The sequence below is a fragment of the Stegostoma tigrinum genome, chromosome 14 (genome assembly GCF_030684315.1).
Source record: "Stegostoma tigrinum isolate sSteTig4 chromosome 14, sSteTig4.hap1, whole genome shotgun sequence".
Lineage (NCBI taxonomy): Eukaryota > Metazoa > Chordata > Chondrichthyes > Orectolobiformes > Stegostomatidae > Stegostoma > Stegostoma tigrinum.
In genome coordinates, this window is record NC_081367.1 from 32038296 (window position 1) to 32051838 (window position 13543).

A 13543-nucleotide genomic window follows, 5' to 3' on the forward strand; every position below is an offset into this window, starting at 1 on the left:
CCCAGTCTTGAGTGTGATTGTTAATGATGTATAAGCAACGAACAATCCTCACAACGTCATTTTGTTAACGTCACTCATCTTGAATATCTAAGGCGGATCGGTTGCCAATAAAACTTGATTTTGTAGGATGGTGGGGAAGGACGGTCTGGAATTCGAAGGGAAATATCTTACATACTGCAGTGTTAAATATTTCTTACATTCAGTGCATAGGCGCATTTACCACAGAAAATTAACTTGATTAATCTGCCAGTGCTGCTACTTCAGCTAGTGGTACCATGTTAGATGAGATGAAGAAGGGTAGGTACGATATGGTGTTGAGATCGGCTATGATTCGTTTGAATGGTGGAGCAAGTTTGAGGGGTTGGGCAGCCTATCTTTGATCCTAATTCATATGTTCATATATTGTAGGTGACAGAAGTGGTGGAGGATGATACGCTGGGTGCGGAGGTTGAGGTGACGGTATTTCAATGACTGCAACTCCCCCTCCAGTGATCAAAAAATGGTCTTAACGACATCTCTTGCATTTCCTGCCCCCAAACCTTCTCCCCCAACAAAAATAAAGACTTAGTTCCTCTGGTCCTCACAAACCACCCTACCAAGCACTGCATCCAGTGTATCAGCCTCTGCCACCTACAATCCGACCCACCACTACAGAGATATTTCCTGTCTAACTTTTGCAGGACCGCTCTCTCCGTGACTCCCTTGTCTGCTCCACACTCCCCACCAGCCCTACCACACCCGGCATTTTTCCCTGCAACCGCAAGTAGTGCTACACCTGCCCCTACACCTCCATCCAATGCCCAAAACATACTTTTCATATCCAATAGGGTCTTACCTATACAACTTCCAACCTCTTCTACTGTATCCATTGACGTGGTCTCCTCCACATCAGTGAGACCAAGCAGAGACTCTGGGATTGTTTCGTGAAGCATCTGCATTCTGCACTCGATAAATGACAACACCTTCCAGTCGCCAGCCATATTACCTCCCCCTCCCACTCCCTTGATGACCGATCCATCCTGGGGCTCCTCCAGTGCCACAATGACACCACACACAAACTGGAGGAGCAGCACCTCATATTCCGCCTCAGGAGCCTAAACATGGAATTCACCAGTTTTAAAATTTCGCCACCCCTAGCCTCATGCGACAGCTAGCCCTCCCTCCTCCTTGACCTGACACAACCTGTCCATCTTCTCTCCCACCTATGTGCTCCACCCTTCCCACTGACCAATGCTCAATACCCACTACCTGCATCCAGCTATCACCATCCCACCTACCTTTGTCCAGCCCCACCCCGCTTCCCTCTATTCATTTCCCAGCTCCCTTTCCCCTCCCCAGCTTAAAAAAAAGGGTCCGATCCGAAATGTCAATTTTCCTGCTCCTCTGATGCTGCCTGACCTGCTGAGTTCCTCCAGATCCATACCAAGTTGACTTTTGGGTAGTTCAATGTGTACATTGCTAACTCGTTGCATAATAAAATAAATTATTAAAAAATAGCACTGAAGACATATTTGAGGACAAATAGGACTGATGTAATGAGGAAAGAAAGTTAAACATTTAGTTCATATTGAATAAAGTAGGCGAAGACAAAGTAAATCATTTCCTCACCACGATTAGGCAAGATGCTTTTGATGTGATGTTAAAACAACACTGTCCACAAGACCACAGTATCGCAGAATATGCTGTAATTAATAAAATTCTGCACTCTTTACCGAATGACTAACAATGAAATTGCACAGTGTTACGTTCTGCCAAATAGAATATTTACTAAGTGAAACTGTTGAAGATTACATTCTTAAATTAGAAGGGACTCTCACCAAACTGAGTATGATGCAAACTTAGAAGCAACTTTAAGACACTTTCATAGAAGCCTAAAGAACAGTCAAGGTGTAAGACAAAACTTTTGAATAAAGGCAAAAGCTGACATGGAAGGAGTCTTATAACTATACCCAAACCATTTACACGTCAGAAAGGGACGGGTGAAAATTGCAAGGATTTCAGCAAATCCAAGCCGCAGCTGCTACCGTCTAAGCCTAAAAAAAATTAGAAATTACCGTTGCCATGGTAGCAACCAATAACTGGAATGTTCCCCTTGTAAGTCAAAGTATCATGCCTATGAGAAAGTCGGTCAAACCCAGATAGCACACAGGAGGAGAAGATACTGTCATGCTAAAGTCCCAGGTCACAGCTACATACCTGGTTCACACTCTGGTCAATCACGACTGGAAATCCTCAATTGCACAAATGGCAGATGTGGAAACAGAAGCTGATGTTATCGTGCTGTAAGATCAAAAGTTATGTTCAAACAGCAAGAAAGATAGCACATTGGAAATGAGAGTAATGGGCTAAAGATATAATTCCAATGCCCTTGTTAAAAGTTAAGAGATTTATAACTTAATTTAATCATCAATTAGCTGCAGCAGCATCTACTATCTTTGAAGGAGACTCCAAGAAATCCGTCAGTGACATTTGCTGTCATAAAACTAGATTGAAAATGACTTGGTTCAATTCCAAAAACAATTTTCCAACATGAGCACAAAGTGGTCTTTTGTGCAAAGACAACCAAATTACAAAATCACAAGACTGAAGTCAAGATAAAGGACAAAGTGTGGCCAGCATCTCGTAAAACTGGGTCACTGTCTTATGCACAGTTAGAAACAATAATCCCAAGAACTGGATGAATTAGGAAGACAAAGAGCAATTCAGAAGGTGCAGAACAACAAACAGATCACACCAACAACTGCCATTCATAAAGCAAAATGGTGTTAGACTTTCAAGATAATAAACAAATAGGGGATTGAAGATGATACTTAACCATTGCTTACTGGAAAACAATAATCAGCGGTGTCCTGCAAGGATTGGTGCTGGGTCCACTGCTTTTCGTCATTTATATAAATGATCTGGATGCGAATCCAGGAGGAATGGTTAATAAATTTGCAGATGATACCTAAACAGACAGTGCAGTGGATAGCGAAGTAGGTTACCTCAGAGTACAATCAGGGACCTCAATCAGATGGGCGAATGGAGATAAATTTAGATAAACATGAGGTGCTACATTTTGGAAAGGCGAATCTGGGCAGGCCTTTTCCTCACTGGTATGGACCTGGGAGTGCTGCCAGACAAAGAGATCTTAGAGTGCAGGTTCATAGTTCCTTGGAAGTGGAGTCGCAGGTAGACAGGATAGTGAAGAAGGCATTTGGTACGCCTACCTTTATTGGTCAGTGTATTGCATATAGGAGTTGGAAGGTTATGTTGTGGCTGTGCAAGACATTGGTTAGGCTACTTTTGAAATACTGCAATCACTTCTGGTCGTCCTGCTATAGGAAAGATGTTGTTAAATTTGAAGGAGTTCAGAAATGACTTACAAAGATGTTGCCATGGTTGAAGGGTTTGAGGTATAGGGAGAGACTCAGTAGGCTGCGGTTGTTTTCTCTGCAGCCTCAGAAGGGTAACCCTCTAGAAGTTTATAAAATCATAAGGGGCATGGGCAGGGTGAGTCGTCAAAATCTTTCCCCCAGCGCAGGGGAGTTGAAAACTGGAGGCCATACATTTAAGGCGTGAGCGGAAGGACTTAAAAGGGACCTAAGGTGCAACATTTTCACACAGACTGGTGAATGTGTGGAACGAGCTGCCACAGGAATTGGTGGAGGCTGGTACAATCACAACATTTAAGAGGCATCTGGATAGTATATGAATAGGAAGGGTTGAGAGAGATCTGGGCCAAATGCTGGCAAATAGGACTAAATTAATTTAGGCTATCTGGTCAGCATGGACAAGTTGGACCAAAGGCTCTGTTTCCGTGCTGTACAGCTCTATGATCCATTTTCTAATTTAGCCAATAGTGAAACGCATGGTGAAACAGATTTTTCACATGCTCGTTTGCAGTTAGAAATAATTACCCAGAACAAGGGACTCCCTTAAAGAACTTGCTTACTCCTTGTATACCAAGGATTTAACTCGTAAGAAAGGGTACTATTTGGGGTGTCCACTGTTCCCACAATGTTCCAAACCATCATGAATCAGGCACTAAATGGGACGAAAGGTTTGTTTGGTGACATTCTACTCAGCAATAAGATGGAGAAGACAGATTAAGTTTTGACAAAGATATAGATTGACTTCAACAGCATGGCATCAAAGCTAAAAAAATTTTCTTTTGTGGTATTGAATAGAATATACCTGATCCACCAAACAGATGGCGAAAGTAGGAGAAGGGTGTAAGAGAAGAATGAGAGGAATTTAAAACAAAAGAGACCGGTGAACAAAGAAGAACTTAGAAATATCCACAGGGACCGTCACGTTCTGTTTTTAGATCATCCTGACTTAGCTAATACATCTGTCCACAGTTTCAACTGTTCAAAGATGGAATAGGTCTGAGGAGTGTCAGAAAGTATTTGACGAAATGTTTAATGTAATGACTATTGATGCTGTTTGATCCATCGTGATCTTTGTGAAACAAGTGGTTTTAGTGAGCACTACCTCGTGACAGGGATTAGGTGTGATGTTATGTCATATAATGCAAGATGATGTATAGAGGTCTGTATCATATGCTTCATGTACTTCAAAGTGGTCACAGCAAAACTGTTCACATTTTGAGATAAAGTCATTAATGGTCACAAGTTATACTACTAAGTTCCACAAGCATTTGTAAAGTAGGGTTCTTACTTTGTTAGCTGACAACCAAGCATTTACAATCATATTTGTTTCAAAGAAGGAAATACTATCCCATGTGGCAGCAAGCTTCAGGGGTGGGCTTTGATATCGATGGCCCATCAGCACAACACTTAATATAAATCAGCAGACTATACCAATGTACACATTCACAGCACGACTAACTTATTCCACCCACTATAAGTGCCTGTGAGTTACTTTACATACAAAAGTGACACACCAGTGTCTGCTCAGTAAAACTAGTGAAGAAAAAGAATGCAATGCTTAGTGAGGGTTCAGTTATGTAATGAATGACTGGATTAAACATTGTGCTGATGAGCAGCTGCAAAATTATTTCACATACGAAAATGAAATGTGTGTTGATCAAGGCAGTCTCTCAGGGACTCAAGAGTTATTATTCCAGTAAGGATAAAGACAGCTTGTTAGAGGAGCTTCATGAAAAGCAGTGATAATCTGCACGAAAACAGTGACAAGACATTATTTTTGTTAGTCAAAGTTAGGCTGAGATATTGAATCGTTGGTGAAAATTTATAGGCGTAATAAGAAAATGATCCAACCCAGGGAAATAATCCCATCCAGTGGAGTAAATGGCCCAGTGGTATTATCACTAGATTGTTAACTGAGAGACACAGATAACATTCTGGGTACCTGGGTTCAAATCCCATCACTGCAGGATTTGAAATCAACAACATATCTGGAATTTAAGAATCTGATGATGACCATGAATCCATTGCCAATTGTCAGGAAAAAACCCATCTGGTTCACTAATGTCCTTTGAGGAAGGAAACTGCCAACTGGTCTGACTTACATGTGACTCCAGGCCCACCGCAATGTGGTTGACTCTCAACTGTCCTATGGGCAATTAGGGATGGGCAATAAATGCTGCCTAGCTTGCACAGCCCTCATCCTATTAATGAATAAAGGAGTTTCTTACATTCTATGATCAGCCACAAAAAATGAGGTAAAACAGGAAGAGTCTCTCATCTTGGTTGGCATCTACGGTAAGTGGACAAATGCTGAGTCTAGGCTCAATACCAAAAATCATATGTTATCTGGGAAAATACCTACACGTAATACCCTGTATTTCAGTGTTCAGTTTTTTTCTAAAAAAGGTGAGGAGGGAGTATAATACAAGTTTATTTTTAAATTTTCTTTGTTGCTTCTCTCTTTTAAGGAGCTATAACAGAAGTCAGCAGTTGAGCATGTATTGTTCTCTGTGTTAAACATGTTATTCTTCTCAGAAGGATGTCTATACCATAGACATGGTATAGATTTTCTGGAAGTAACTGACTCATATGACTACCAAGTCCTCACAAGTCATTCAAAATGCTTTCTTGGTTTTTTTTTGTATCCAAAATTTTCCTCAGTAATTGAAATTTCAAATGTCTACAATTAAACACAATTTTTTTAAACAAAAAAACAAGTATGTATTTCCCAACCGCATTACATAGGAAGATACAAACATGATGGCCATTTGCCATTCATTAAGATCATGGCTGATCTGATTACTCCACCATCCTGCCTAACCAAAATTACCTTTTACACATTTGCTCATCAACATAAGCAAATACATTTATTGAATTATCCCTTAAATTTTAGAATGCTCCAATTACTGTCATACTTGAAGACCTTAGCCTGTACCAAGCCTCTGGGACACGACTATAAAATATTATTTTATCATCTGAATCTGGTTTGTGCAGTCTAAACATGCGCAATGTGTCTTAACACCAGTGGTACGTCTGTAGTAAACAGTTAACTGAACCATTGGAATACGTTAGCAATTCCTGGTCAAAATTACTTCACCAGTCAAACTTTGAAACCTTAACTTTCTGTCATTTACATTTTAGAATTGCTAAATGTCAGTTCATGCTCAGTGGTCCAGAGCTTCCCAGACTGCAATTATGGTGGAGGAAACCTCTCTCATTTTTGGTCATTGCAAGTATTTACACAGGCATTGTTTAAGCAGTAGATGCTACAGGCTACAGTAGGTAGGCTTTGAACTGTTACACAAACCCTGCCAGTTTTACTAACAGTTCAATGTGAAAAACCTCAACAAAAAGATTAATAGAACAAAGCACTAACCTAACTCCAAGTGCACTCATTGCTACAGTAGAGGACCCTCAATACCATAATTTAAAATTAAATTATATGCACCACTTTGTGGCAAGTGAAAGTATTTCTAGAATGAATATTTACCCAAATTCAGCTCCTGCAAAAACTTTACTTCCACACACTGCAGAGAGGGGGATTTGGCAAAACAGTAATGTGACATCATTGCCTAACTGCTGGAGGAACATTGTCCAGAATTTGCTGATAGCGGAGCCTGACCATGTGGCCTATTTGTTTTATTTTCCCCATTTTTAAGCTCCAAAGTCTTACAGCCATAATTAGCTGGAGGTAAGAACCGATAATGGTGTGCTCAATGGTGTGCTGAGAGCAATGGACACCTGGTGAAGGATGGAACCAACAAGAATTGAGAAGGAAACACTGAAAATGACTGAGAAAGAAGTAAGACGAATTAAAGGCAAATTGGTACAGAGTAAGAAAGAATGAATGATTGGATTAAGAGAGGGCAACAAAACCCAGAAACATAAAAAAGAAAATTAAAATTAATAAGAACCGAAGGTCTTTAAAACATTAAATTTTAATTTGGAACAAAAACAAAGTTGCTGGAAAAGCTCAGCAGGTCTGGCAGCATCTGTGGAGGAGAAACCTGATATAAACCTATATGAACTAACATTTTCCCAGCCACCATCAGTTCTGAGGAAGGGTCACTGGACCAAAACGTTAACTCTTTTTTTCTCTTCCACAGATGCTGCCAAATCTGCTGAGCTTATCCAGCAACTTTGTTTTTGTTCCAAATTAAAATTAATATTTTAAAGATCTTCACAAACAATTTACTAGCTGCCCGAATGAAACCTCACTATTTCAACTGCTCTATTCTGGGATGGAGAGGTTCAGTGGCACTGCAGAAACATAAATCTCATCTTTAAAAGGCTTCTGACAGTTTTAGATTTCATTTATATCTTTCTGCAGTAAGTTTATCTTGGAAGTAACGTCAAACTGAATACTGTCTTTAGACTCCCTGGAAGACTGGCAGCAAGCTGTTGTTTGAGAGACCATGAAGATTAGATTAGATTAGATTCCCTACAGTGTGGAAACAGGCCCTTTGGCCCATCAAGTCCACACCGCCCTTGGGAGCATCCCACCCAAACCCATCCCCCTATAACCTACACACCCCTGAACACTACGGGCAATTTAGCATGGCTGATTCACTTCACCAGCACATCTTTGGACTGTGGGAGGAAACCGATGGAGCAGCATTAATCAGGCAAGAGTTTACAGTGATTCACAATTCACAGAGTATCACTTATTTGGTACAAACTCAGATGTTTAACATGTTGTTTATTTTGCACTCTGTTGTCACAGTTATTTGTCCACAAAAGGACAGACATAAACACAATATTTTAACTGGCAATATAATGAGATGCTTTGCTTCCATCTCCCAAAAACCACAAGTTACTTGTTTGAGGCTAATTAGTAAACGAACTTTGTCCAAACTAAACACAGGTTTTCACATTCCAATATCTTAGCCCTTTAGTTGAAATATATTTGCCCTTTCGTCAAGCCAATATGTCTGCTGTGGCAGCATGATGAGTATGTAAAAGCAACTGCAATTTAACAGTTATTTTAAAAATTGGCAGAATGCAAACAATCTACAGTATATGTTAAATCAATCAGATGTAGGTGTAAGGAGACATGCAAAGTTTTCTGACAGAGTAATATTTAATCGTACAGCAAAGTATCTAAATTATAACAATTTTTTTTAAAAGGAATTAACAAATCAAAATTCTCCAACTGTTTAGACCAGAGAGGATGTTGTATTAATCACTGGTAAAGGAACTCTTTCGGAACAATTTTACAGGCTATATTAAGTGACAATGAGGATCTGCCATATATTACAAGGATGGTCAGTGAAGGCATTTAAATTTGCTTGCTGTCTCAGACTTCATTCACAGGGATTATCTGTCCAAGGCATTTTCAACTAGAAATTAATTTGTTTCTATTTTGGGGAGCAAATCTCATGCCTGGCCCCACAGAAGCAGATAATATACAAACCTGTTGCTGCCTTGTCTTTTGTATTGTTGTGACATTCAAGCAAATGTGATCTGTGCTGCTGTCCCAGCACTAAGACTAACAAACATCCCAGCATGCCTGCACCCCTCAAAGGTAGTGTGCCTGTCTTGAGAATGAGCTCCACTCATTAGAAGAAAGCTGCTGCTATGCCACTCAGCTGGAACTGAGTGGAAAGTAAAGCATGCCAGATGGACCAAAAGCTAAGGAAGGCAATAGTCCTAAAGGCCAACAAAGAGACAGGTTATATTTCTGACTTCCACAAGGAATACTCTCCACAGGAAAGCTGCCAGTCGCCAAAGAAGTCAATTCATGGCGTCTTACCCCAAGGGTCTGCCAATAGTACTGCAACACTTTCAATATCGTCCATAGGTGATCAAGGTCAGTGAATGTTTCTTCACACGGCACTGCCTTTGCACTGCAGCATCAAACCCTTCTCCAGTAATCACTCATCAGTACTCTTTACCACTCAGGCCTCAGGTCTAGTAGTCAGATACTTCACCTCACCTTCACGAAATTTCCAAGATGCCAGCTTCAAACTGCTTCCACAAACCTGCAGCTGTTCAGGTGGACAGTCACTTCACAGAAGCATAGAGCAACACAATCACTGATATTCTTCCGCTTTCTGGGAGAGCAAGATGGCCAATAGCCACAAGGAGAAGAAGTGAACATAAGGAAGTACAGATTGGCTAAATTCAGCGGAGGATATGATGCTCTACATCCATAGGATCTCATTGGTAGAAAGTGGTATATCTAGAGCAAGCAAGAACATTTAGGATGAGAGATGCATCTGGCTATGATCCTTCTCAAATTTGAGCTCTCCTACATCATTCAATTTGACATTAAGTGCAAACTCTAGATGGTGTGTCCATGGGTCTCTTGCTTTCCATTCCACTTCCACTCACTCACCCAAATCCTCCCTTCTGCCTTTCTGCTACTCATGTACTACAGCCTAGAAATGAATACCAGCCTGAAGAGAAGCAAGAGCATCCAATGAAGCAGCAGCACTGTGTTCAAACACTAGAAGGAAACAGAGCAGATGCTGTCAATGTGCAAAGCTTGGAGAGTGGTATAGTTAAGGATCTGCATATATTGAAACACTGAAAAGAAATGGAATGCTACACGATCAGGAGAAAGGATTGTCCCTTTAAAAGATCCACAAAGAACAAGTTTTCAGATGAATTCTAAGTTCTCAGATGAGGATTTTGATGGGGCAACATGTAGGCAATCGCTGATGAGCATTTCACACCGAGATGTCTGCTGCATTAACAGCCTGCCAGTTAGCCTTTGTTCCTCCTGTCAAACTTCAATTTAACATTGCATGCAGCCCAGCCTTAACACTAGTAGTGAAAACCAACTGCATGTAGTGCTTACTCAGCGATGATGTAGCTTATGAAGGCCAGCATCAAAGCTTCACTTACTCTTCTACTCTCCATAGCCAGATGCAGCAACCTTCACTGTGAAATGAGCAACTCACTACAATATTTCCAAAGTCATTCAATATTATTTCTGCAAATTTTGATGAATTCAAAATCATCTTGTTTCTAAGTTTTTGATCAGCCTTTTAAATAGCATTGTTGTAGATGCAGGTGAGTGTTTGTTCAGTTATGAGTAGCACGCACAGGGCCTGCACAGTCCAAATTTGCAAAACACACATCAAATCAGTGAAGGCGTTTGTTTAACATTATGATCAGTTCAAAGTGCTATTCTGTGATCTATGTTCATTAAAGGCAACAATATCATCTACAAACTACTTATAAAAAAAATCAAAGTTTTTGTTATATTATTTAGTTGTTATCAGTTATATTCTCTCAGATAAATTGATACTGTTTCAATTTGCCACTGTAATAGAGCTGCACTGAATATCCAATGGCCGATCACTAATTTTCATTAAATTGTAAAAATCAGTCACCGGATGTTTTTCACTTTTTGAACGAGCAAAAGACAATGGCATCATACTGTGAGGTGCCGTTTTTATAGGTGAAAGCGTTCCATTTTTGAGATCAAAAGATACAATATATCAAAGCTTGTAAAATGTTTATGAGCTGAATAAAAAAATAAGCAAATTGTTTTGTAAATTGTTGGTGAAAACCAGAATCTTTTTATCTGTTGTTTTTAAAACACTAATAATCTGTTATCATTGAGACCTACAAAAATATGAAACGTCACCATACCCTCAAAGAAATATCGGGGATTTGAAACGCAATAGCTCCAACGCTCATTATCAAAACGAAAAAGTTATATTACCTACATTGTCAAGACCCTACAGACAAACCTAAAAGTAATGACCTCAAACTTAAGTCTTTTGGTGTTCTGGTTTGCTGCAACTAAAAAGCTAATTCAGTGGACAGTTAAGAGTCAACCACATTTGTGTGCAACTGAAGTCACGATTAGGCCAGACCAGCTGAGAACATCATGCTCCTTTCCCTAACAATGAACCAGTTGCCTTCTATGACAATCCTAGAGTTTCATTGTAACTGATAGTATTTTAATTGTATTTTCTTAAGAACTAAATCTAATTCCAAATATGTGTGATGGAATTTAAACTTATGTCTTTCGAGTATCAGTACAGGTCCTACACTGCTGGGCTGTTAGCTCATCTAAGCTATTTTCAAATTAAGTGATGCTCTCCACTTTATGTAACTGCTTTCATGGGTTTAATACACTGGCTGAAGAGGTAAACCCGGTCACAGATTAGAAAAATACTGTGTGTTTCATAGTTTGGAAAACCAGAAGTGAAAGCGAGACAATAAGGTGAACCAACATAGTCCTAACAGAATATTACGGTTCATTATCAAGAGGACTACACCTTTTTCTCCAAATGGGTGTAGAAGCAAACAAGAAGCATGAAGCTTCTTACCAGAAACTAAATTTGGAAATGTCCAGCATGAACTGATGTTATAAATCACGTGGCTTAAAAAATTAAAGGTATATTTAATACCAATCGGAGCCAGTGAGAAACAGCCTCCCGATTGAGGGCCTCGCGGTTCGGCGGGAGTAGGTAGGTAATCGCGAGTTACAGAGCCCCTTTGAAGGCGGAACTCCTGGGAACTCATGTTACCTAGACGTGAAAAGTCTGCAGCACTCCAGAAACGGTTCGCGATGGTACAGTGGGAAATGGTACAGTGAGGCGGCTGAGCAAAGAAGTGGTCTCAGCCGAAAATGAAACTCAGGAAAGGACTGTGAACTACATCGGTGCTTCATTTATCGGAATGGCTCAATCGGAGAGGGACTGTAACTCCATGAGCCCCCATCATTTTCAAAACAGTGAGCTCAAAGATCCGAAAACTGAACCAACTTTGTGACAGAGTACAGAAACAGTGAGAACAGTTCCTACGATTCAGTCCACTGCCGGTCATGTCACCTCCTTACACCTGGCTCTATTTACAATCAGGATCACAGCTGGGAAATAAAATGTACAATCTCCACCCCTCCGCTGAGGCACGCCTTTCACCGCTACCAAATGTTTACTCTTTCGGAACTCAAGCTGTGTGCCCCCTCCTTTACAGTTTCTGCTCCAATATGCAGCGTTAATTAAAATAGTAGGTGCAGGGTCACTCCGCCGTGGCTTCCCCGTGCAGTACATTAAAATTACAGCAAACTGTCTTCGGAATCTGAGTGATCCAGTCTGGGGTCTTCCACACAAACCCTAACAAATGCGTTAACACAGATTGCACAGCATTTTTTTAAAATTCTTTTTGAAAATACAGGAGTTCTTTTAGGATTCATAGACGCTATAGCTTGGAATTTAATATGCATTAACCTGAGCTAAAGCGGCCACGATTAAGTAACAAAGAAAATCTCGAAAGGTCTGGTCGGACGCTGACATTAACAGACAGAAAGATTCCGGAGTTTTTAACACTGTACCTTGCAACTGTGCAGATAAAGCCTCCTGGTGTTGCTGGTACTTCGACGCCAGAGTTTCCGCCTTCTTTAACTGATTATGCATCTCGTAATATAACAACAAACCGTAAAGAAACCCAAAAACTATTGTAAGAAAGAACAAAGTTTGAAAAATCTTTTTCTGTCGCCTGGAACACATACTGTTTCCCATATTCCCCCCTTTTTCAGCTAGACGCCTACTTGACGGCTCCAAAGCGAAAAATTCGGGGGCTCCCCCCCTTTCCGATTCAATGTTTGATTTTAATGGAACAGGAGCACATCAGGCTTGCAGCATTCGCTGGAACAGCGGCGTGTCTGCAACTTCAACTGCTTTTTTTCTCGCTCACAATCCTTTCCAGGTTACAAGTTGCAAAGTTCAATATCTTTCAAAGAAAAGTATCCGATCTAATTTTAGGACCAGGCAGAGACGGCGGGCCGCTTTGTAGTCTGCCAGGGTGCAGCAAGCCGTGTGCTGAAAGACAGCTTTACAACAATAAAGTACTGTTTGTGTTTTAACCTCACAGCAACTAAAACTTCCAGGCCTTTTCCCCAATCTCCCGTCTTACGTGTCACCTCCACTCCGCTACAGCCTCACATCAGACAGGAAATCCCACCCACTCCCATACCGATTGGTAGCATTCCCACCCTCGCCGTTATTTATTGGAGGATTCTCGGATCGGAACCCTCTCCTGGGTAAATGGTTAACACCAAGTGACCATCTCACACTGAAGCGTTGTGATAAAAGTTGGATCCAAAACAAATCCAGAAACGTTAGAAGTTTTCATAAACAGGTTATATTTCATACCGGACTTGAAAGTGGTCCCACATGTGCTCAAAAAGAAAGCAACCACCCCCCCCC

General features: G+C 40.6%; 1 protein-coding gene across 4 annotated transcripts in view; it reads right to left on the minus strand.

Annotated features, from left to right (window-relative positions):
• The window catches only part of golim4a (golgi integral membrane protein 4a), a 99494-nt gene extending 86221 nt beyond the window's left edge, over positions 1-13273 (minus strand). For 3 of the 4 annotated variants that reach the window (XM_048541999.2, XM_048542000.2, XM_059651075.1), the window contains exon 1: positions 12670-13273. In XM_048541999.2, the coding sequence (XP_048397956.1) occupies positions 12670-12856 (187 nt within the window). In that variant the 5' untranslated portion in view covers positions 12857-13273. Of the gene's footprint in view, positions 1-2196; positions 2426-12669 lie in introns of those variants that run through there. The other variant, XM_048542001.2, reaches the window with a different exon arrangement.
• Between the last annotated feature and the right edge of the window lie 270 nt (positions 13274-13543).